Consider the following 22,224-nt stretch of genomic DNA (forward strand, 5'->3'; position numbering starts at 1 on the left):
ACTGTACATGGCAGTCTATGGACATCAAATTGTTAAAAGTTACATGTATTGGCAAATTGAAGTTTTTTTTTTTACATTGAAGTCTGTCAAGTTAAGTTTAACTGTACATGTATATTATGTAGTATTACAATTTGACACAGTTTCGTTGACAAAACATGTCGCAGTTTGTGCTACTGCTCTTTGTGTTTCAGTACAATCCTTCCTCAAAGCAGTTAAATTCATCATATCGCCTGATATATCTCCTGCACATAAATTTAAAATTTCAACATGCATTATGAGTAAACATTTTTAATGTTCAACACAATTCTTTTTGTTTATAATGTTCTGGGAATTGTTGAATGGTTAGATATTTGAAGCTAAACAAGGCTAATGATTGCCATGCAAGAATTTTCCATGATAAATTAGCATACAGAAGGTCGTTTAAAGCCGGAAGGACAAAGTTCAGACAAATTAGTGTACTGCATGTGCTTCAGTGTGGCTTCGCTGTAATACTGGTAGCGTAAGCAGACATGAATGTCGATTTCCCTTGTATTCTTAGTACAGAGTTTCATAATGACAACCGTAGTGGCGAGTTCTTAGCTCTTCCGTCACCAGATGCTGCCAGTATACAGCATGCTTCATGCTACCTAGTGTGTTCGTAGTATTGTTTCAGCCTGACCGTAAACACATTCTCACTTATCAAATACCAGTTTACCGGAGACATGCGAGTAGCCACGTCGATGGTGCCATCTCTGGGTGAGGAGTTTAACCAGAGAGTGCCATAATGTTTAACTAGTGCCATAATGCGGTGGCCAACCATGCCCTTCTTAGCTGCTGATGTAAAGCACCGGTAGCAGCGTGATCGTCAACATGTGGTCCTTTTGTTAGCATACGTTCCACCTCCTACGCCACTTTTTTTTTTCTTGTTGAGAGTACCCATGTAGCACGAAAACATAGGTTATGCAATGTGGTTGGACAAACCGTCACAAGAGGTCCCCACCAGCATCGTTACTGCAGTTCGTGTCTACAAAAACCTGGTATTCAGTGAAGGGTAATGATTTTATGGACAAGATAAAACTACTGTCTTTTCATGGGGTTTCACATTTTGCGGTGTCACAATAGCTCCGTGAGTTTTCGTGATAGAATGCCGGGGGTGTGTGCAGGCTGGACGGCGTGAAAGAGCGACTGAAGGAGACGGACACCGAGTTTGAGAATGCGCGCAAGCGTGCCAAGAAGGCCAAAATGGCTTTCGAGAAGGTCAAGCGGGAGCGCCACCGCAAGTTCACCGCCTGCTTCGACCAGGTGTCCAACCGCATCGACGAGATCTACAAGGCGCTCACAAACAATGCCAGTGCCCAGGCGTTCCTAGGTCCCGAAAACCCCGAGGAGCCATACCTGGAGGGCCTCAACTACAACTGCGTGGCGCCCGGCAAACGTTTCCAGCCCATGAGCAATCTGTCTGGTGGTGAAAAGACAGTGGCTGCCCTTGCCCTGCTGTTCGCCGTGCACAGGTAACGAATGTGCAGTTCATCCTAACTGCAGTCGAATCCTGTTAATCGTCCCTTGGAGGACCACAGTGTTTGGTCAGAATAATAAGCAGCGGCAAAATCAACAAATTGAAATCTTTTTTTATTGCTTGTAGTAGTCCGTAGTCTCTGTGTCTTTCTCTCAAAGCGAGACTGAACCAGCATGCAGCAAAAAGCACTGAATTGTTTAACACGTTCACTGCGACATGGGTCATGGATGGGTCGCAGCAGTTATTCCTCCTGTGCAGCTGTGCAGAGCTCTCCTGCAGTGTGCAGGCGAAGTCTTTATTAGAAATCACAGAATAGGGAAAATTCTTGTTGCTTCTAATTTGATGCGTCATGGCACCATCCCTCCATAGTTAGAGGAAGTTTCAAAGCAGTATAACTTCCTGGTGATTCACTGGTGGGTCACGACACACCAGAGGATCATGACAAGTGACTCAGCAGTGCAGCATCATGCACAGAAATCAAGACTTCAAGAAATTCTTGCCGTAGTGAACGTGGTAAACGCTGCCTCAGCCTTGGACTGAAAAGTTATGAAACAAAAAAAAAGTAAAAGTAAAACAAGAAGAGTAAAACAGCTTCATGCCTATAGGGAAGCAATGTTCACTACAGCAAAAATCTTTTAGTTCATGCCTATAGGGAAGCCGCTGTCGTGGCCTCCGAGATAGCATCCGCGTGCACCAGTGCTATGGAAGCAACTCAAGGTTCTATTGGATTCCTTGGAGGGACGGAAGTCAATCTTGAAGGCCATGCTTTAGTATCTGCGACTGGGTTTGGAGTGTTCGTTATAACAATAGGACGCTTTTGAAAAGTTCGGCATATCTAGACACATTATCAACAGGAGTCGGAAAATCGTGAATGCAGTAAAATGTGATCGTTATAACTGTGACCATCAGAACTGGGTTCAAATGTATGTGAATTTAACGGCAGATATATATATATATATACCCCATATGAGAAATTACTCGAAAGTGCCATATCACGCTGCTATGCATCTGGTCGCTAAAGATGGCATAGACTCTGATCTAAAAATACGAGCCAAACTATGCGATGTCACATGGATTGGAGATGATGCAGATGAAAGTATGCATATTGGTTAGCCTTAAATTGACATGTTTCATTCTGTGACTGTAGCACATATTTTGTTAAAAGTCACTCTGGTAAAGACGGTGTTGTGATCATCCTGCCTTGTGGTGCATGCAGCTACCAGCCGGCACCGTTCTTCGTGCTCGACGAGATCGACGCAGCGTTGGATAACACCAACATTGGCAAGGTGGCAAACTTCATCCGCAAGCAGACAGAGACCTCCTTCCAGTGCATTGTCATTTCGCTCAAGGAGGAGTTCTACAGCCATGCTGATGCTCTGGTTGGCATTGTGCCTGACGTGAGTGATTCTTGTTGCATCATAATATGTGGCCTTGATATAATGAACATGAATATTAATTATTGGATATACATTAAAAACTCGTTAGTTTGAATTTCACGGTGACGCTCACCAAATTAGAATCTAATCCCTATAGTGTATGATATATGATACGCATAAAAGAACTTCTAGCGTAACAAAACTGAAAAGAAAGAAAATTATACTTTTCTCATATAATCTATGTCCTCTCTAGCAGTTAAACACGAGCACTGGATATATATACCTTTTTTTGGTTAACTTTCCTTCAAAATACTGTCAAACCTTGTTATAACGAAACTGGATAGTACTTTGTATACCACATATTTTGGTTAAAAAAAATGCAGCAGCATTTGCTATAATTAGGCCAATACAAATGCGAATTTTTTTGGCTTAATGTGTTCTTTGCATAAAAACTCGACACAAGAAGTACAGCCTAAAAGGGTAGCAGTTTGGGCTTTTGCTTTGCTCTACCGCTCTTCCTAGTAATCTTGACATGAGCCAGAAGCAAAAAACATTTTTTTTAAGAGTGAGGAAGGAGGAGGGCTTTTATTTGCGTGATGGCAAGTTTAACAGAAAATCTGTCATGCAGATATTTTCATGCAAAAATGTAAGTTCAACATTTCTTATAATGTCAGCAGTATGGCCAGCAATACAGAAACTTTTTGTAGCGTTAGCTACACTGGCCTAGCCAAGCCCGTTTCGCGCGGCACATCAAGCGCCGTGCTGCGCATGCGCAAGGATCAGTGATGTCACACGGCTTGCGCACCGGAGCCACCGGAGCCGGCACCTCTCGCGCACTCCGCCGCCGCCGGTCTGCGCATTCCAGAGGAGTGACGTCGTAGCCGTGGTAGACGCACTGGCGCCGGCGCGCGCTCGCTGTGCAGTCGCCGTCTGACACTGCGCTGGAGCCGCTGCGCTTCTGACTGGTATTTGCCAGTGTGGTATAGCCATGGAGAAGGAGAGCGCAAATGCTCCTGAACAGCGCAGAAGAATGGAGAAGCTTGACTCATCGGATCCCGAAGTAGTTGCCTGGCAATTAGCGGTTGAGCGTAGGAGGAATGAACAGAAGAAGGCTAAACGTGCTGCGGAGACACTGGAGCAAAGGGACGAACGTCTAGCAAAGCGGCGTCGCCAGGACGCTGAGCGACATGCCCGACCACCCCTGCAGCAACAACAAAGCGCCGTCGATGACGACGACAGACAACTCCAAATACTGTGTTGGGGCCATAGAGACGGCAGCGTGTTACTTCACTGATCACCGAGCTGTCTTTGTGGCAATAGAGAAGCAACGTGACGTTGAGCAAAAATATACATGTGCCACATAATACGTATACCGCGTGTGTGTCATCGGAGCAGCAGTAAGCATGACAATCAAGCTAATCCTTGACAATCTAGACAACCAGGAAAGCTAAGAATAATCAGCTGAACCTTTGCTAACGCTACGTATATCCTGGCATAGCCGAGCTAAGCCACTGAAACTTTTTTTCAGACTTTTGCTCAGTGTTGTGGTTCAGTATACTCCAATTCTGTGATGGTGGTGCACACAGGGACGTCTCGGGTTCACCTTTCGCACGGCTTGATGTGGATCGCGCGTCGCGGTGATTCCATGAAGCGCAAATGTTGTGTGCGATTTTTACTGTGCCAACTGCATGGCGCAGGCAGTTTAGGTTCTTTGCTTTGTACCTACATGCAAGCTAATCCATCCCATCCAGTAAACGCACAGGCGAACTCAATGCACGCTAAAGCATTTCACATCGTTTTCAGCGCAAAAGGACCGCCGAGGGCGCCGCAACCGGGCTGCAACGTCTGACACGATAGCGGATTTGGTCACTGCGAGCCCCCCCCCCCCGATTTTGGCCCATGGCGGGATTGCACGCACAGCGCCCGAACACCGAAATTCGCACATTGGCGCCGCTTGGGCCAGAGCCGCCTCTGTTGGTACAAGGTTTCTCCGGGTTGACAGGACCGATCGAAATGATAACACGACGCTGGACAGAGGGAACAACAACATAGCCGCATATTTCATAATGTGCAAAAATCGGGCCGATTAGCCGCCAATAGGCACGCAGATTGTGTCGGATAGGCGGCCGCTTCAACAGCCATCAATCTAACCTGCATGCGTCACCTCAGGACCGATCACATGATGAGCCACCCGTATAAACATGCTACCCACATAAACATGCTAGCGGCAAGCGTTCGACGGCAATTAGTGGCGAATTTTCGTCACGGCCACACTGTCACAATCGACGCGTATCAATTTGTAACAGCCGTGCCACACTCAGAAAGCCGACAAACTGCCACGCAAACGAAAATGAGTGCTCGGCATGGCAACAATGTTGTTCACAAATGCCATCTTTGCGACACACGTACGGCACGGCGGCCTCATATTCCCGATGCCGTTTGTAGATGCACATCGGTCTTTTATTTCTTCGTCGTCGTCTTTTTTTTTTGTAGCTTCGAGCAACCTGTCACAAGACTAGCTTTAGGTTTAAACGGCAGGCATGCAAGCGTCACGGCCGGTTGCACGCATTTGCATGGATGGCGGTTGAAGGGCGGGGGGAGGGAGCGAGCATCGCACGAGCTTACTGTGCTGCAGATTTAAGAATCTTTAACAGGTGTCAAATCACGACGAACCTTACTATGAAACGGCACGTACGGCGCCTGCTCTTTACTGTCGGCAGAGGCTACGCGCAGAGCGGTGATCGAGTCACGAGATGCGCGGTCCTTTCGCCTGTTGCGTCGATTGGCCTTACGATAACCCACCTGTCGTAAAGTTGGGATAGCCCTTAGTAGTGATGAACAGGATGCAGAGGCTCCTTCTATAACTAGCGATGAAGTTAGAAGGGCCTTGAAAGACATGACCAGGGGAAAAGCTGCTGGAGAAGATGGAATAACAGTCGATTTAATCAAAGATGGAGGAGATATCATGCTTGAAAAGCTTGCGACCCTTTATACGCAATGCTTCACGACTTCAAGCGTACCAGAAAGCTGGAAGAATGCCAACATTATACTCATCCATAAGAAGGGAGACGTTAAAGAATTGAAGAATTATAGACCCATTAGCTTGCTTTCAGTATTGTATAAAATATTCACCAAGATAACTTCCAATAGAATCAGGGCAACACTTGACTTCAGCCAACCAAGAGAACAGGCTGGCTTCAGGAAGGGATATTCTACAATGGATCATATCCATGTCATAAATCAAAATGTTAGGAGACTCACGAACATGTGCAGCACCGTATTTTTTTCCCCGATATTTGTAAGCATTAAGCATTGTGAAAATTTTCTGATATTCGATATTTGGCTTTTTTTTTTCTTGATTCGATTCGAAATCTACTACTCAGTATTTGCACTTCCCTGCATATAGCAGATGATTGATGGTTAGAGCAACAGAATTAGGGACCGAGGGAAGGAAAAGGCAGCTGGCGATGGCAGATGTGTAAGTGGTGTAGTGAGATGAGGAAATTGCAAGCGTAATGCTAGAATTCTATTAACTGGAGGTCACATGGAGAATTGTCCTAAAGGGAACCTGAATAGACTGAGGGGTGCCCTAAAGGTATGCCAAAGAGCACTCACTATAAAGCTATAAACATAGTGTATACTAAATGGACACAAGAAAGTCAACAGGATGAATGACAGTAGCATTTGTTCTGTCACCTTTCTTGCTGGTGAGGGTAGAAGCTTTGGCAAATTAGTAATTCAAGACTAAACGAGCACAGTGCAGGAAGATGGAGACACAGAGAGAAAGACAGTTTTTTTTGTCCGTCTTTTCCACTGTGGTCTTTAGTCACCTTTCCTGGGTGTGTTTTGTAACACTGTGGTTATTGCTTCAAATCAAGTATAAACTGACTAGCCCGTGAACAAGTTCAGCTAGCAATTTAAAGTTGAGCTGCATTAGTAACTTGCCCTTCTGCAACAGCAAAGCAGCCACTCTTGCTGTGAGGGTTGGCTTGGTAAGCCTGAGAAGACACAAAAATGAGACAGATGGCTACTTTTTTTTTTGCACCAAAACAACCCAAATATGAAATAAAAAAGATCTACAATGCTGACATACTAGCGGTGAGGTTCTGGAATAAAATTTAGAAAAATGGAGGAATAACGTGTTAGTGTTTGTTTCTGAACTAGTAGGTTCATGCCTCTTGCAGTGGAAAGGGTGGAAAAACAAGTAATGACTGGACAGGAAAGAATGTTTCCTTTTACGCTCTTTTCCACCACCAGAAGAAGAAGGGAGGTGTGACTTTTGTTCTTTCTACTAGTGACAGCTGTTTTCCGGCCTATAATGTGGATGTAGAGGTGTTAAGAAATACTTTCGCAGTGTAAGTTTATTTGCCATTGCTCTGCAGTGTCCCTTTAGTGATCACCTTGTACGCCTCTTTGCAGCCTGGGGAGTGCACCATCAGCCGTGTGCTGACCATGGACCTGTCTGACTGGCCCGAGGGTTGAGAGCAATTCTCCCACTGCGACAGCGTCGGGGGCGGCACACAAGCAATGTGCGACAACCAGAGATAATGTGCGTCGGGGCGCACCTCTGTACAAATTTTAGAATGGTGTTTTAGCCATGACGCGTGCCTATCTAGTTGGCATTAGGGCATATGTTTTAAGAGTGAACACCTGCCCCTGCTGCTCTCATCTTCTGCCCGTTGCGCAGCTCTTCGTTTGTGAAAAAAAAAAAAGTTTGGTGCGACGGAAGCTCTGTGGATCACGTAAGTGCATTGCGCAGAGCATCATCACTGTGTACAGTCTCAGTAAGCCTGTTGGAACAGGACTTTGAGACTGTTGTGCGACACAAACCAAAGCATGCCCATTAGTGCATCTAGAAGAGGCAAGTTTTACATCTCTGGCTATTGGCATCTAAATCATTGGGAGCTTAGCAGGAGCAATACCCTGCTGCATTTTTTGTACATTCATTCACTCATCACTTTTACACCGTGTCTGTATTGCTTGTACATTGCAGCGCTTTACATCATCCATGAAGCAGCGGGGGAGTGTTGCACATTTTTTTGTTCAGGGTTCACTGTTTATTCATAGTTTTAGTATGTGAGGAAATATTCCAGTTAGATGCAACAGAAGTTTAATCTTTCTTGTTAACCTTTTATTTGACAGGGGATTGTATAGCCTGTACATTTTAAAACATTTGTAAGTAGCTTTAAGTATTGCTGTTCAGGCACCAAGGCGTGTGGCCTGGGCAGGCAATGCATTTTATCCTGACGAACTCTCATGGGATGGACGACTTACAACCTTTTCTTCTACATTTTAGCACTTGTCGTTTTAATTTGCATCTACATGCTTTTAACTGGAGATGTTGCTGCTTCTGGAGCCTTGTAGGAGTGGCGTGCAAGATTGAACATTTGAGCCTGCCTTGGGTTTTGAAATAAATGCAATTTTTTGTCCAGCTTGTTGCCTGTCCTTACTGAATCTTGTGGCTGGCTTAGTAAGAGTCGATGCTTGGGCTTGTTGGTATGGCATGACTAAACCTAGAGAACACAAAAAAAAAAAACCACTGATACTGAGCTGAACACCTCAAGACTGCTGTGTTCACCCTCTTCTCCATGTTCCTTGCCTTCTTAGCTCTGGCATTGCTGCATTGAAGACGTTCTGTGCAGTTAATGGGACACTAAAGAGAAAAATAATTTGAGCTGTCTTGTGCTGTTTTAGCAAGTTACCAGTGCACAGTACCAAAAAAGCCACTCCTACTGTGAGAAGAGGTTTGGTGGGCAATACAGACACAAGAATGAAAGAATAGTCGCCTTGGAAGTTCCTCCACCAGCTTGCCATGACGTCGCGAGTCTTGACAGCGTGTACTTGGGGCCTAGTTAATTTTTTATCTTTAGACATGGATTATATTGTCTTGCAAAAGAGCCAAAGAGTGAACGTAGCAAGTTTCAAGAACCGCTACCGAGCCGCAACGGCCCAAATGCGAAAAAAAAAAATACTTCCGAGATGAGTGACGTTGCACTGATGTACCTGAGCTGGTTCTGACGTGAAGCGAGAGAATATAGACATTCATTTCCTTATCTAATGATCGCAGTGATGCAATGATTGCTGCTCCAGAAGGCAAATCCTGCTACATTTTTGCTAATCAGCCCCAAAGCTGCACCAAAAGGTGTTTTCTGCTCCTCTCGAAAATGAAACTAATCTCACGAGGTCAGTGTGCCTTTTTATTAGAAACGACACCATTCTTATAGAAAATAGACTGTGAAGACGTTCACGAATGCAGAGCTTGCCGTGCACTGTAGTGTAAAATACCCAGGAGCTTTAGCAGCTTTGAAAGTAGGCAGGCTTTACTTGCCAAAGGCAAGCTAAAGCTTTCTGTTGCTCTAGATAGTGCCGCATAACAATGCTAACTAGTAGGTATTCACAGCTGAAGAAAAGACCAAGCACTGCTGCACACAGAGGGTTGCGGGACAAGCGCCGTTTCACGACAGATCAGCAAGCCAGGAACGTGTCACTTTGTTTATTATTAACATACACGTTTACATAGGAAATAGTAATTAGCACTTTTTTTTTACAAGTTAGTCTTTATTTGCATATCTAGTCATGTTGAAATAACTTTTATACTCACCCGATTGTTGGGCATTACAGAATTGCAGACCTACAGGGGTCTGGAAACTTTAGTACAGCACTCATTTACATTTAGTAAAGTACCAAACGACCAGTATGCACGTTTTCAAAATTGTTGTTTGGGGCAATATCGGGTGGGGTAGCAGTATCTCCACTAACGTCCATTTTTGGGCACAGCTATCTTTTTACTTGAAGAGGGGTTTCTCCTTCTGTAAGCCGTCTTTTTCTTCAGAGAATACATGACCATGCATTATCAAAATGAAGATTTAAAAGGCAGTCTTATGAGCCATTTGGCATCGGTGTGTACCTCTGAGCGTTCGGCCATAGCCTCCTATATACTTTCTGTGCCTGCTCGAAGTCGGCTAAGCCACCGTCCGCTCTCGCTAGCCGGTTGACGCCGTTCCCCACGAGGTGGCGCCACCAGCCCTGGGTAGTGTGCGTGGAATTTGCCACATGCTTGTACGTCAAAACGTGTGTTGCGCTCCTGCGACTGGAGATTTTTATTTGTTCTTGTGATGCTATGGCCTACTGTTGTGTTCCAAAGTGCAATTGGGATCGTAAACATAAGTTACCTGGAATTTCGTTTCATGAGATTCCTAGTGACAGTGAAGCGAGAGCAGCTTGGCTGAAAGCCATCGCTAGGAATTGACTGGACGCCTAATACGACATCACGTTACTCGGTTGTTACTCGGTTACTTAAATTCTCGGGTTTTACGTGCCAGAACCACGATATTATTATGAAGCACGCCGTAGTGTGGGACTTCGGATTAACATTGACCACCTGTACGTGGTTCTTTAACATGCACCTAAATCTAGGCAGACGCCCACATCAAAATGCGGCTTCGTGGCCGGGAATCGCACCCGTGACTTCGTGTTTAGTAACGCAACGACAAAGCCGCTGAACTAAGGAACCATAAACAGTACTGTCATGTGCAGCTATAAGTATTATGAATTCGCCTGTGGAACTCTAGGGTACTGAAAATTTAAGATCATTGTCAATAAATATCCGTTTTGCGCGTTAATCATGAATATATGATGCGGCGCGCGCACAAGACGATGGGATATTGAGGGTAGACCAGCTTTACAAACGCAAGCTTGCGACCTACATGCATACAGAAATAAAAAAAGACCGTCAAAGTTGTGAATTTTCGTTCATGGTAATGAATCGGAGTTCTGATCTTAGAACAATAAAATACAGATTACCAAAATTGCGAACAAACTACGATGAACAAAGTCTAAAATATCAAATACCTAAAGTTTTGAACGAGAATAAGGATCTTATCCCAATAATATAACGGCACTCGTCAGTAGCTGCTTTTAAGAGTGCTTTATAACCGAAGCAATTCTCCTGTAAATTAGTGTTGTTTTAAACATACCCTTTCCTTTTTTCCCTTTTTTGTGACAGATCAATTTTTGGCGTTATATTACTGGTTGCTCATGTACGCCTGTGCCTCTGTGTCGCGAGATAAGACGTGGATACCGTCAGTGTTTTGAATTCTGTTTTTTTCTTTCTCTATGTGAGTACATATTGAAATAAGTTCTTGATTTGTATATCGCTGTTTCCTCCGTGTACAGTTTGTATAGGGCCCCGGACCCAGTCAGGTTCAAGGAAGCACCTTTTGTCCGGGACCCTTTAGTTTCTTGTATAAGGAAACTGGAATAAAATTAATAATTATAGAAAGCTAGATGCAATATTTTCATGTATTTATATTGATAGCGTAGATACGACTTTATTATGACATCCGAATGCGAAGTTAATGTTCACTAAGAGATGGCACAAGTAGACTAAGAGGATTATAAAACAAGTTTCTGCATTTACGTCAATTAAGTTTGCGTTTTTTGCGATGCTGACTAAGCTAGCAGCGAGACGACTGCGCTGCTCCGTCGTCTGCACTACCCAGGGCTGCAGGCGTCACCTCGCGGCTCACTTTCGAACTAGTCGCGACGGTGCGAAAGAATGGAAAGTGCAGTGATCGAGCAGGCATAGAAAGTATATAGGAGGCTATGGTTCGGCCAAGGACAGCAACCACGAGCTCATGCCGGTGGCGATGCTTCTGAGGCACAGGTATAGTGAACTAGATAGGGGTAGTGGGTCGAGGGAGAGCGGATAAGGGCAGCGCCGGCGAGGCGAAACACACGGAAATATTCGCGCGCCGTGGCGCGGCGCCACTGTGCCTTTCACCTGAAGCCGCATCCCCGCCGCACGCGTCCAGACAGGTGCCGACGTGTTTACCGATTGTAGTTGCACGTGCGTGGTTTTGTTGGCGGCGTGTGCGCGTTGATTTGGATGAGATAGGAAGACCTCGGCAAAAGAAGTATTGCTTTGCGCCTGGTTGTAAGACTGGGTACAGCAGAGTGAAAGATGCCCTGAAGTTTTCTCTGTTCAGTGTCCCCGAGGATGAAGAAATGCGCCTGACATGGGAGCGGAATCTACGCCACAAGGACAAGCCGCTGGATGCCACTGACGCCGTATGCGAGCTTCATTTTGAAGGAAAGTGTGTACTTAGAGAATTACGTACAATGATCGAAGGCAAATAGGTACGTACACCACGCGGAAAGCCCTCTCTCTCGACAGACGCCGTGCCCATGATTCTGCTTAATCTGCCCATGTACCTTTCGGAAAATCCATCGCGCGAACAGTCCACAAGGAAAAGGGCTGCCTTACATCTCCATGGCGACCAGACAAAAAGGCGGTGCCTGCAAGAGGACGACCTGCAGACCAGTGAAACTGTGAACATCTAGGTGACGGCGCTGCGCCTTTGTGCTGAATGAAATTCCCAAACCCAGTGAGCATTGGGCACTGCTCACGTTTCCGAACTATGATGGTGTTGAGTATGTTTTGCCTTCGTTGGAGAGTGAAAAAAAGACTGTCGGCGTTGAGAAGACTGTGCTGATGAACTACGGCGAGAGCCCTAGTGCAGTAATTTGCCGCACGTACATACGAAAGACGCTCGTATGTGAGAGTGTGTCACGGACGATGGACGAGGCAAAGCAGGTGCACATTCATTGCAAGTTTGCAAGGGAGCAGGCAGGTTGGAACTCCACGGCGACAGGGCTGAGAGTCACTACTGCCAGTACATTGTCTCTCCTGAAGTACTTGGCAGAGAATGTAGGGTTCAAGTACTTGGTGACTGTTCGTCTCAGCAACGACTCCGTAGAGCACATAATTGGCATTATCCACCAGTCCAGCGGCTGTAATGCCCACCCCTCGCCGGATCAGTTCTTTATCACAGTGAGCTGTTTGTCATTTTACAACATCGCAAGGAGTGTCGACGGTGCAAATGGCACCCCTGATATCATAAATGCACTTCTCAGCGTGGACAGCAAAACTCCCAACATTTCTCCAAACAGTGTTGATGAGCTGCTCGCCCAAGGGAGGTTAGAAGAAGCTGAAGAGTCTCTAGCCCTAGTAGAAGCTCCCCGTGCTAGCCACTCATCATTAGTGATGCAGAGGAGTGACTCGCGGCTAATATATTACGTAGCAAGAAAGTGCGTCCTAAAACTTGACTGTTGTTTATGTGAGCATCATCCTCCTCGTCAGGCGAACAGAAGCCACGCCTGTTACCCTCAGAGTACACTGAGCAGTGTGACTGGGGAGGACTTTTGTATCGGTCGCAAGATTTGTACTCATTTATTGAAGCTCTTGAGAACATATTCACAGAATGCCTAAGCATTTTAGAGCTGCACACGAACAGCATCTGCGATGTTGCGGCTCTTGTAAAGAGTAATTTCCTCTGCTCCTGATGGTGTTGGATGCGACGCTCACAAGGAAGAAGTAAGCATGCGAATTTTTTCTTTCCTATGTCCTCACGCGACTCCACTTCTTAGTCAAAAGGTATACAGCTCGAGAAGCGCAAAGCCACAGAGAGCTAAGCACCTTAAGCTGAGCAGGACGACCTAGGGCCTGGTTTTGTTTTGACGCCGCTTTTGTGATCTGAGTGTTTGTCCTTAATGAAATGGTTTCGTACCGTCCTTCAGAGCACCCTCTCTCTTTCTCTCTCTCTTTCTTGTTCTTTTTTTTTTTTTTGCAATCACGTCCCCGGCGGTACCCTTTCGATGTACTGGTACACTCGTTCATTCCGAGTAGCGACGCGCAGGTCCGCGAACTTTCTCATACGCGGATTTGTACCTAAAATCCCATGGCTGGGAGCTTTTGGGACAAAAGTATTCATTTACACAAAGGTGGTTGCTTGGGCTAGTTGGTAATCCATGGCAAAAAACGATATCCAGCGCGAAGGATAGGAACTGAGAGAGACGAAACGCACTGCGCTGTGTGTGTGTCGTCTCTCAGCCCTTGTCCTTCGCGCTGTACATCGTTTTTTACTGTTTATTCACTATAGACAGCACTGTAGAAATATAATTATTCTCCTTTTGCTGACATTGGGAGCAATGTAAGCATTCAGGAGTCAAGCACGAGCTTCAGATCTATCGTACTCTTCCGATGAGTGTGCGGCGAATAAGCGCGCACTGCGGGGCGGTTCAGGTGAAAGGCGCAGCAGCGCCGCTTGCCGGTTTCCGTGCAAACGACCTCGGCTCCCGGATCGCCCTCGTCCCACTACCCCTATCTAGTTCACTATACTAGAACTAGAGTGTACTAGAATATGGTCGAGTGGGACGAGCGGCTGGGGCGGCGCATGCTTTCCCGTGAGGCGCCCGACGTGGAAAAATACTATGGCGGCGCTGCGAGCGAACTGGATTGGGCCGCATCAAGGTCGCGCCGTTGGAAACTGCTGGCGATACTGCTCGGCAGGGTCATTCGTACTACTTCGCGCGCTGGTAATTTCGTTCAGACCGCTCAAATGGTGTTCATAATTGCATATGATATGCATTTATGCCTTAAGAATAATTTTATTTATTTATTTTATTTTATTTTTTTAATGCCGCTCGGTGATTGCACGTGCATTGCGGTCGCAGTGTATGCTTTCATTCTACTTAAGTTATTGTACGGTTCCCTTTGGAGAACAAATATTTTTCTCGTTCTTCAAGCAGCATGTATCTCTCCTGTGTATTGGTGCGCATATAGTTTTCCATCAGTATGCCTTGCGACACGCAGACAAAGACACATATGTAACCTTCCTGCTTGCCGCTTCAAACAAACTGAACATATATTTGCCCCATCCGGCGCCTTGTACTCAGATATACGGGAAGTATTGCTAGAAAAAAAAAAAAACTGCAGCACAACATTCCATTCAAGTTTCCGCCTTCCTCGCGTAAAGGAATGCGGAGTAATTGGTACGGGGTCATATACTGAGGTCAGACCTCGAGCGCCGAAGACGGTTTTAGTCATTTTATATGCTAATCTTTGGCCGTAAGGCGTACGTGGAATTTTTTTTCCCCAGTCGATACTTCAAAAAAAAAAAACAGAGGGGGGGGGGGGGGCAGGTAGCTTTGTACTTCGGCTTTTTTCTCGCCGTGTAAACACACTAAATTATTAATGAGTCCGAAAAACGTTGTTACGCTTATCCTATATCTCATACATAAACGTAATGGCGTTCCCAACTGCATGTCCGCTCGATCGAATGACCAGCTTGTATATTATAAGCGGCTGAGTGGGCCTAGATCTTCTCTGAGTGGGCCTCTTCTCTGGATAATTGTTGGCGCAGCACACAACACAGCAGCTGCACTGACAGTCGTTGCTCGGTCCTTTGCACGGGGCCCCAACGCTCTCCGAAGAAAGCTTCCCAGGCGGGTGGTATTGAGAATATGAGCCCTCTGAAGCCATGCACGCGCGTACACCCGGCTCGATCTTGAAAAACGTTAAGCTGCGCGTGCGTCGTTTTATTCGAAATGCCGAATGTTTTCACACTCCTTACGTACCTTCGTTTCGTGTCACTGTTACACCTTGTCCGATTTGTGGCGCGCCTAGGTAGGGTAGCTTAGCAATATACTAGCGGTACAAAGTCTAAAATTCAATCTGTACTCCGAGTTTCCGGTTAGCAGTCTCCCCCGAAAGAGCGATCGATGGGCAAAGAGCAGAAGAGGTGTTCACATGCATGTTTATCTGCGTCCGGTAAAAGGAGACGCTCGGGCGCAGCAATTATCGGCATGCCTTTTGCAAGGCCAGATCCGCCTGTTGATTGCTCCATGCTCCTCCTCCAGCAAAGGCGCAAGCACCTCTGCAGTTTCCGGTAGATGCTGCAGATTTCACGGCACCACCATGCCGAAAGGCAGGCAGCGGCACTGCTACGCTCCTGGATGTCGTACTGGTTATGCCGGTGTCAAAACTGCAACGAAACTGTCTTTGTTTAGCGTGCCTAAAGATGAAGAACGCAGAAAAGTCTGGGAGAAAAATCTTCATCGAATGGACAAGCCCCTCGACGAGAACTGTTCCGTGTGTGAGCTGCACTTCGAGGAGCGGTATATTCTCCGTGACTATGTGCATATTGTGGACGGCAGAGAGGTGAGGATTCCACGGGGTATTCCGATGCTGAGGAGTGACGCAGTGCCGACAATCCTTCCCAATGTTCCGAAGTACCTGACCACGAAGGTACCATCTAGACGTGAACCTACAAAACGAGAGGCGTCCGCGGAAAGTGAAGTTGCCAGCAAAAAGAAGAAAGGTGATCAGGATAATCAGGACCCATGCACCAGCGCGGACTTGCCGGAGCTGATCGAAGATATGTCGCCAAACCTTGACTGTGAAAACGTGCACAACTTAATCACGCCATCAGAATATTGGTCTAAACATCGATTTCCATCATTCGAAGGCGTTGTGTATGCGCTGTCCGAACTACAACCCTCATCTGGCACTGTCACCTCTGAGAGGTCAGTGATTTTCTCTGTCAGCGAGGCTCAAGAAGCTTCATTCAAGACATTTCTGATCGGGAGAACGGTAACTGAAGGAACTGTAAGGACGGTTTCAGAAGCGGAGAGAGCATTATATTGGGCTTCTAAACTACTGAAATGCCCTGGTGCAATGTCCTCCACTGCAATGAGGACAGAAGATTTGACGAACGCCCTTCGAAGCAAAATTACCCTGGTTGGCGGTGCTTTCCACAACAAGGAATGCACAGGGATTGCAGCAACAGAGGGTAAGCTTCAAGCGATCGGCAAATTTTCGTACATTGTAATTTATTGAAGTGCCATATTTACGTTGTGACCAATACATTTTCCTGCGAGAAAAGGGGGGCAGATAACGTCGCATGTGCTAGGCAGTGGTATTAATAATATGTTTAGTTCGGCAGTTGAATGTTAACGCGGAATCACCAACATTTTAACAATAATATACCGACAATTCTCTCAAGAGTATAACGATTATGTCAGCGAGCAGGATGCAAGCACGTGTTATTATCTAGGCGTTTGTCAAGTTATTCATTCATCCTTTATGCTGCCGCTTTCAACATCAGTGTATGTACATAGGCGAATAATAAAGATATCAGTGCGCAAGCATGCATTCTTTGGCGAGTACCCCAGCAAAATCTGTCCGCCCCTTGACGCCTTATATCGGCAAAATAAATGCATCATTGGTCTGTTAACACACATAATCGTTATAAAAGTGTAATAGTACATGATAGGATGATAGGTAGCGTTAAAAAATAAGAATTAAAAAAGAACTGGTGGCATCGCCGTCACCGCGTCAAGGTCGTAACAAAAAGGAAAGTAAAACGTTAAGACAAGTCATCTTTATAATAATGTAATAGTAAATGATCGGTATCGATAGGTATACGCATGCATAAGTTAGCTAAATAAGTATGCAAAACAGAAGTGGCAGCCGAGCCAAAGAATAATGCTTACGTATTAGTTGACAATTATCACAATTTCCTTGCATTTTTTTAAATTTCACTTATTGTTCTTCAAACTTATTCTTGGCCACTACCACTTCCTCTCGTTTAATAATAAATCGTGTTCTTTCCCAGGGACACCGTGCGTCTTGTGCCTGAACTTACGAAAGGCTTTGCTGTCCAGGGCGTCCAGGCTATCACTGTTACAGTTACAACGGCGCCGTCGCAAACCTTTCAGGACAACTGCGCAGAAGCTGAGATTGTCATTGCAAAAACACAGGCGTTTATCTGCGAACTTCCTGAGCCTGAAGGGTCAGGTTGTAGCCATGAAGATCGGAAATGCCAGAATTAAAGAGGAAGTCTTGGCAGAAAAAATCGCAACGCTATCCCCTAAACAACAAGAGGCTGTGCGTCACTGCATTGCGGCAGCGAAGAGAAAAGGCACTAAAGGCATGCGTTTTACTAGCGAGTGGATGCTAGAATGCATATTAATGAAAATGAAAAGCCCAAAGCTTTACAGGCACCTCAGAATTAACAACATTCTTGTCCTTCCCAGCAACACCACCATAAAGAAATACACAAGTGCTTACAAAGGGGGATTTGGCTTCAACAAGAAAATGCTAGAAGCGATGAAAGAAAAGACAAGCACAATGGACAATTTCAGATGCCACGGGGGTCTCTTGTTTGACGAGATGAAGCTGTCGGAACACCTTTCTGTTGAACAATCCGGGAAACTGCGAGGCTTCGTAGACTTGGGTCCCTTTACACCGCCCCAAGATGCCAACCTGCCCTGTGACCACGGCATGGTTGTTAAGTTCGTGCCCTTTACCGGAGAATTCTCGCAAATCATAGGGGCGTTTGCGACGCACGGAAATGTTAAGGGTAGCCTCCTCTGCAAAATACTCATCGAAGCCATAATTCTTGTGGAGAAGGCAGGGCTTTTTGTGGATTTCGTGACGTGCGATGGAGCCTCGTGGAACCGTCGAATGTGGACAATAATGGGCATTCAAGGAACTGCGAATAATGTCACGTGCAAGGTGAAGCATCCTGCAGATTCAAAAAGAAGCCTACATTTTTTGTCGGACTTCCCACACCTCCTGAAATGCCTCCGCAACTCATTGCTGAAAGGCGGCTTCAACACACCAGACGGGCGGGTAAGATTTTCTTCTCTATGCTTTGGTTAGTTTTGATATTGCTATGTTACGTTGGCCTATCATTATAGCGTCTCTTTTATTTCGCAGGTGTCCACGTATTTTGTCCGTGAAGCTTACAACTACGACAAAGACAATATCACACTGAAAGCAATGCCTGGGTTGACCACCAGCCATCTTGAACCAAATTCTTTTGAGAAGATGAGAGTCTCCCTTGCGTTTCAGTTGTTCGGCGATTACGTCTTGCGTGGCCTCCATCATTACAAGGATCTCATCGAGACAAGTTACGGAAAGGGGTCGCTGGATGGTACAGAGTCATTCTTCAGGTATATAAGAGAAACTTCGGTGAATACATGCTTTCAGTGCTGTGAAATAGAACTGCACCATGCAAGGACTAAAAAAAAAGAGAGAGAGAGACCTAAAAAGAGCATGCGTAACATGATGGCCAGTTAAGCTGTATTCAATCGGGCATTCGGTGCGATATCCTCATTTTTTTGTGCTGTCATAATTTCTGTAATTATAAATTGAGTCACCTAATCCAGGAGCTATAATGACTGTGCTGTCACGGCTTTGCTGCCTGCGCCCAGCGTGGTGCTTTGCGCCACTGCACACGCCTCATGTGCGCGCCTTCATTACTCGCCGTCGAGACTAGGGTGCATTAGAATAGTCTTGGGCTATTAGTCGAGACGCAGAAGCTCCTATTTGTGGCTATACCTTATGATACTGCGACGCCCGCATTATTTGTAACTCGCATTTCGTCTTTGTGTATTTGAGCCTAGAACGAGCTGGAAAGATCGTGCGCCTGTCTGTGCCAGTATGTGAAAGTAAAGTCATCATTGCACTGACTTGTAATTTCAGTCCCTATTTTCGATAGAAAAACAAATCAGCAACAAAGCGTTCGTAACGGTATAATAGATCCATTAACTTCCTGTTAATAATTTTTTCGATTGCATTTTCTTATTATCGCAGAATGATCAATCAGCTGATCAAAGTGATGACGTCCCGCTTCAAGGCTGAAGCATTGTGGCCAAATTCTGCCGGCGTCGCTCAACTGTCAAGCTTCCTAGAATACATCGACAAGTGGGAACAGCTCACTGGTGGTGGCGTCGGATTCCTCAGCAAATCGACGGCTGCGGGATTCAGAGTCACACTTTCCAGTGTACTATCCTTGCTCGAATATTTGACCAAGGAACTCCAGTTCCGCTACTTGATGACAGCGCATTTAAGTCAAGATCCCATTGAGAACTTATTTGGCATTGTGCGCCAGTCATCTGGTTGCAATGACCACCCAACTCCAGAGCAGTTCTTAATAACAGTAAACTGCTTATGTTTTTACAGCTTAGCAAAACCGGTGACAGGAGCTAATGTTGCGCCCAATGTACTGACGGCGCTCCTAGATACCAGTGCCGCTAGTTCATCCCCCTCAAAAGATTTGCAAGCAACTCTTGATGAATATATTTCACAAGGAAACCTTGACGAGCTAGAAATAGCTGTGAGCCAGAAACCGAGTGCCTTTCCCGTCGAGCATTCTAGTTTAGTAAATAAAACCAGTGATGCGCGTCTTGTTTATCACATGGCAGGCTATGTCGCAAGAAAGTGCGTGAAAAAGTCAGGCTGTGACACGTGCTGCGCGCTGCTGCTCGTACCAGCGTCAGAAGGCGAAACACATCCGTTTTCAGAGTTGTCAGCGTCATGCGATAAGGGAGGATTGCTCTATCCCTCTAAGGAACTTTTTGAATTTGTGAACTATTTGGAGGACGTCTTCACGGGCTGCTTCAGTTCAAATCAGCTTCATGCAAACAGCATTTTGGATGTGTTGTCACTCGTCAGAGTTAAGGAAAAGACTCTTGGTTGCATTGAGCACGCAGAAACGGTCAAAGCTAACATAGTAAAATTCTATGTTGTGACGCGGCTGCACTTTTTAATTAAAGGCGTCAACAGGTCGAAAGAGGAGCGACGCAAAATGGCGCAGCTTTTAAAAGTCAGAAGATGCACGTAATGCACACGTGCGCTTATTCCAGTCGGGAATTCTCGCTTTAAATTAGTGCATTTAGAACATTTCATAATTTTGTCTTACATATACGTTGTGAATATCTATATGCATGTGCCCTTTGATTTAATTACCTAAAAGTGCATGACCATTCTTCGCGCCACGCAGTTAATAAACACGGTTTATTTCACTCTAATATTGTTGCCTTCGATCACTGTCCCTGATCAATATTACACCAACAAGAAGCGCGCCTAAAATGACAGGATATCAATAAAGTTTTCTTACATAGCTTCATGTTGCAGATATATGAGACTTATTACCTGTTACTTTTAGAATACAATGTTAAAAACAGTAGTTCACCTGGCTAAAACTACATTTGGTACCGGCTGACAAAAGTCATGGGTGCACCAAAGCAATTAAAACATAAAAAAATGTACTGCACATACGATCTGCGACAAAAACTAAGCGTCCGCCTGCGCCCGCGTAGCGAACGCGCGCTCGCTAGCAGACGACACGCTTGACAACGACAGCAAAATTAAAGACGTCGTGTTGTATAATCTATGCCTCAAATATATATGTTTGGCAAAATGGTGTAAACATAAATTTTCAGTTGAAATAAAGCACTATTTTAAGAGCGTACTATGTGCAATCGGCCTCGGCGCCCGCAGCGAAAGTACGTTGAATATGCCGCGGAGCGCGTCTCCGCCCCAATCCAGTTCGCTCGCAGCGCCCTCGCATAATTTTTCCACACGCGGCGCCTCAGCGGGAGAGCGCCGTTCGGCCCACTCGACCATTGTCTAGTACACTCTACTAGAACTAGAGTGTACTAGACAATGGTCGAGTGGGCCGAACGGCGCTCTGTCGCTGAGGCGCCGCGTGTGGAAAAATAGTGCGAGGGCGCTGCGAGCGAACTGGATTGGGGTGGAGACGCGCTCCGCGGCATATTCAACGCACTTTCGCGGCGGGCGCCGAGCCCGATTGCGCATAGTACGCTCTTAAAATAGCGCTTTATTTCAACTGCAACGTTATGTTTACACCATTTTGCCAAACATATATATTTGAGGCATAGATTATACAACGCGACGTCTTCAATTTTGCTGTCGTTGTCAAGCGCGTCGTCTGCTAGCGAGCGCGCGTTCGCTACGCGGAAGCTGGCGCACACCCAGTTTTTCTCGCAGAACCTCTGTGCAGTACATTTTTTTAATGATTTAGTTGCTTCGGTGCGCCCATGACTCTTGACGGCCGGTGCCAAATGTAGTTTTAGCCAGGTGAACTGCTGTTTTTACCACTGTCCTCTAAAAGTAACTGGTATCTCCGCGCCATGAAGGCTACGTAAGAAAATTTTATTATTGATATCGTGTCATTTTGCTCGCGCTTCTTGTTGGTGGATATTGATCAGGGACAATGATCGAAGAAAACAATAGTAGAGTGAAATAAACCAGGTTTATTAACTGCGTCGCGCGAAGAATGACCAATGTATTTCTAGGTAATTCAATCAAAGGGTACATATATATATATATATATATATATATATATATGTGTGTGTGTGTGTGTGTGTGTAAGGGTAAAATAACAAATATTCTAAATGCAATAATTACAAAAGTGAGAACTTCCGACCGGAATAAGCGCACGTGTTTGCAGTAACAAACACGCGTGTTAGTGAATACTGGAAATAAAACTCTCATTCGCAGCAATAGTATTCATAGCAGGCAAAACCATTATATATATATATATGTGTGTGTGTGTGTGTGTGTGTGTGTGTGTATATATATATATGCGTGTGTGTGTTTGTGTGTGTGCAAGTGTTATTATTATACTGTATGAAGCGGAATAGTCATTTCCGTTCGAATGTAACGCATAACAGCACTATTGAAATCTCAAAGGTGAGTGA

The 22,224-nt window shown here is 45.5% G+C and overlaps 2 protein-coding genes across 2 annotated transcripts; both read left to right on the top strand.

Moving 5' to 3' along the window:
- Positions 1–1,122: 1,122 nt before the first annotated feature.
- Positions 1,123–8,302, top strand: LOC119435675 (structural maintenance of chromosomes protein 1A-like; the record flags this gene model as incomplete). The annotated part of the gene is made up of 3 exons (XM_037702412.2): positions 1,123–1,490; positions 2,712–2,892; positions 7,291–8,302. Coding segments are annotated over 3 exons (612 nt in total), but the record flags the coding sequence as incomplete, so codon positions are not given.
- Positions 8,303–15,073: 6,771 nt separating this feature from the next.
- Positions 15,074–16,565, top strand: LOC125941990 (uncharacterized). The gene has a single exon (XM_049659883.1). It carries the CDS (start codon positions 15,461–15,463, stop codon positions 16,547–16,549), a length of 1,089 nt encoding a protein of 362 aa, XP_049515840.1. The 5' UTR covers positions 15,074–15,460; the 3' UTR covers positions 16,550–16,565.
- The last annotated feature ends 5,659 nt before the right edge of the window (positions 16,566–22,224 follow it).

This window comes from Dermacentor silvarum, unplaced genomic scaffold (assembly GCF_013339745.2).
Source record: "Dermacentor silvarum isolate Dsil-2018 unplaced genomic scaffold, BIME_Dsil_1.4 Seq821, whole genome shotgun sequence".
Classification (NCBI taxonomy): Eukaryota; Metazoa; Arthropoda; class Arachnida; order Ixodida; family Ixodidae; genus Dermacentor; species Dermacentor silvarum.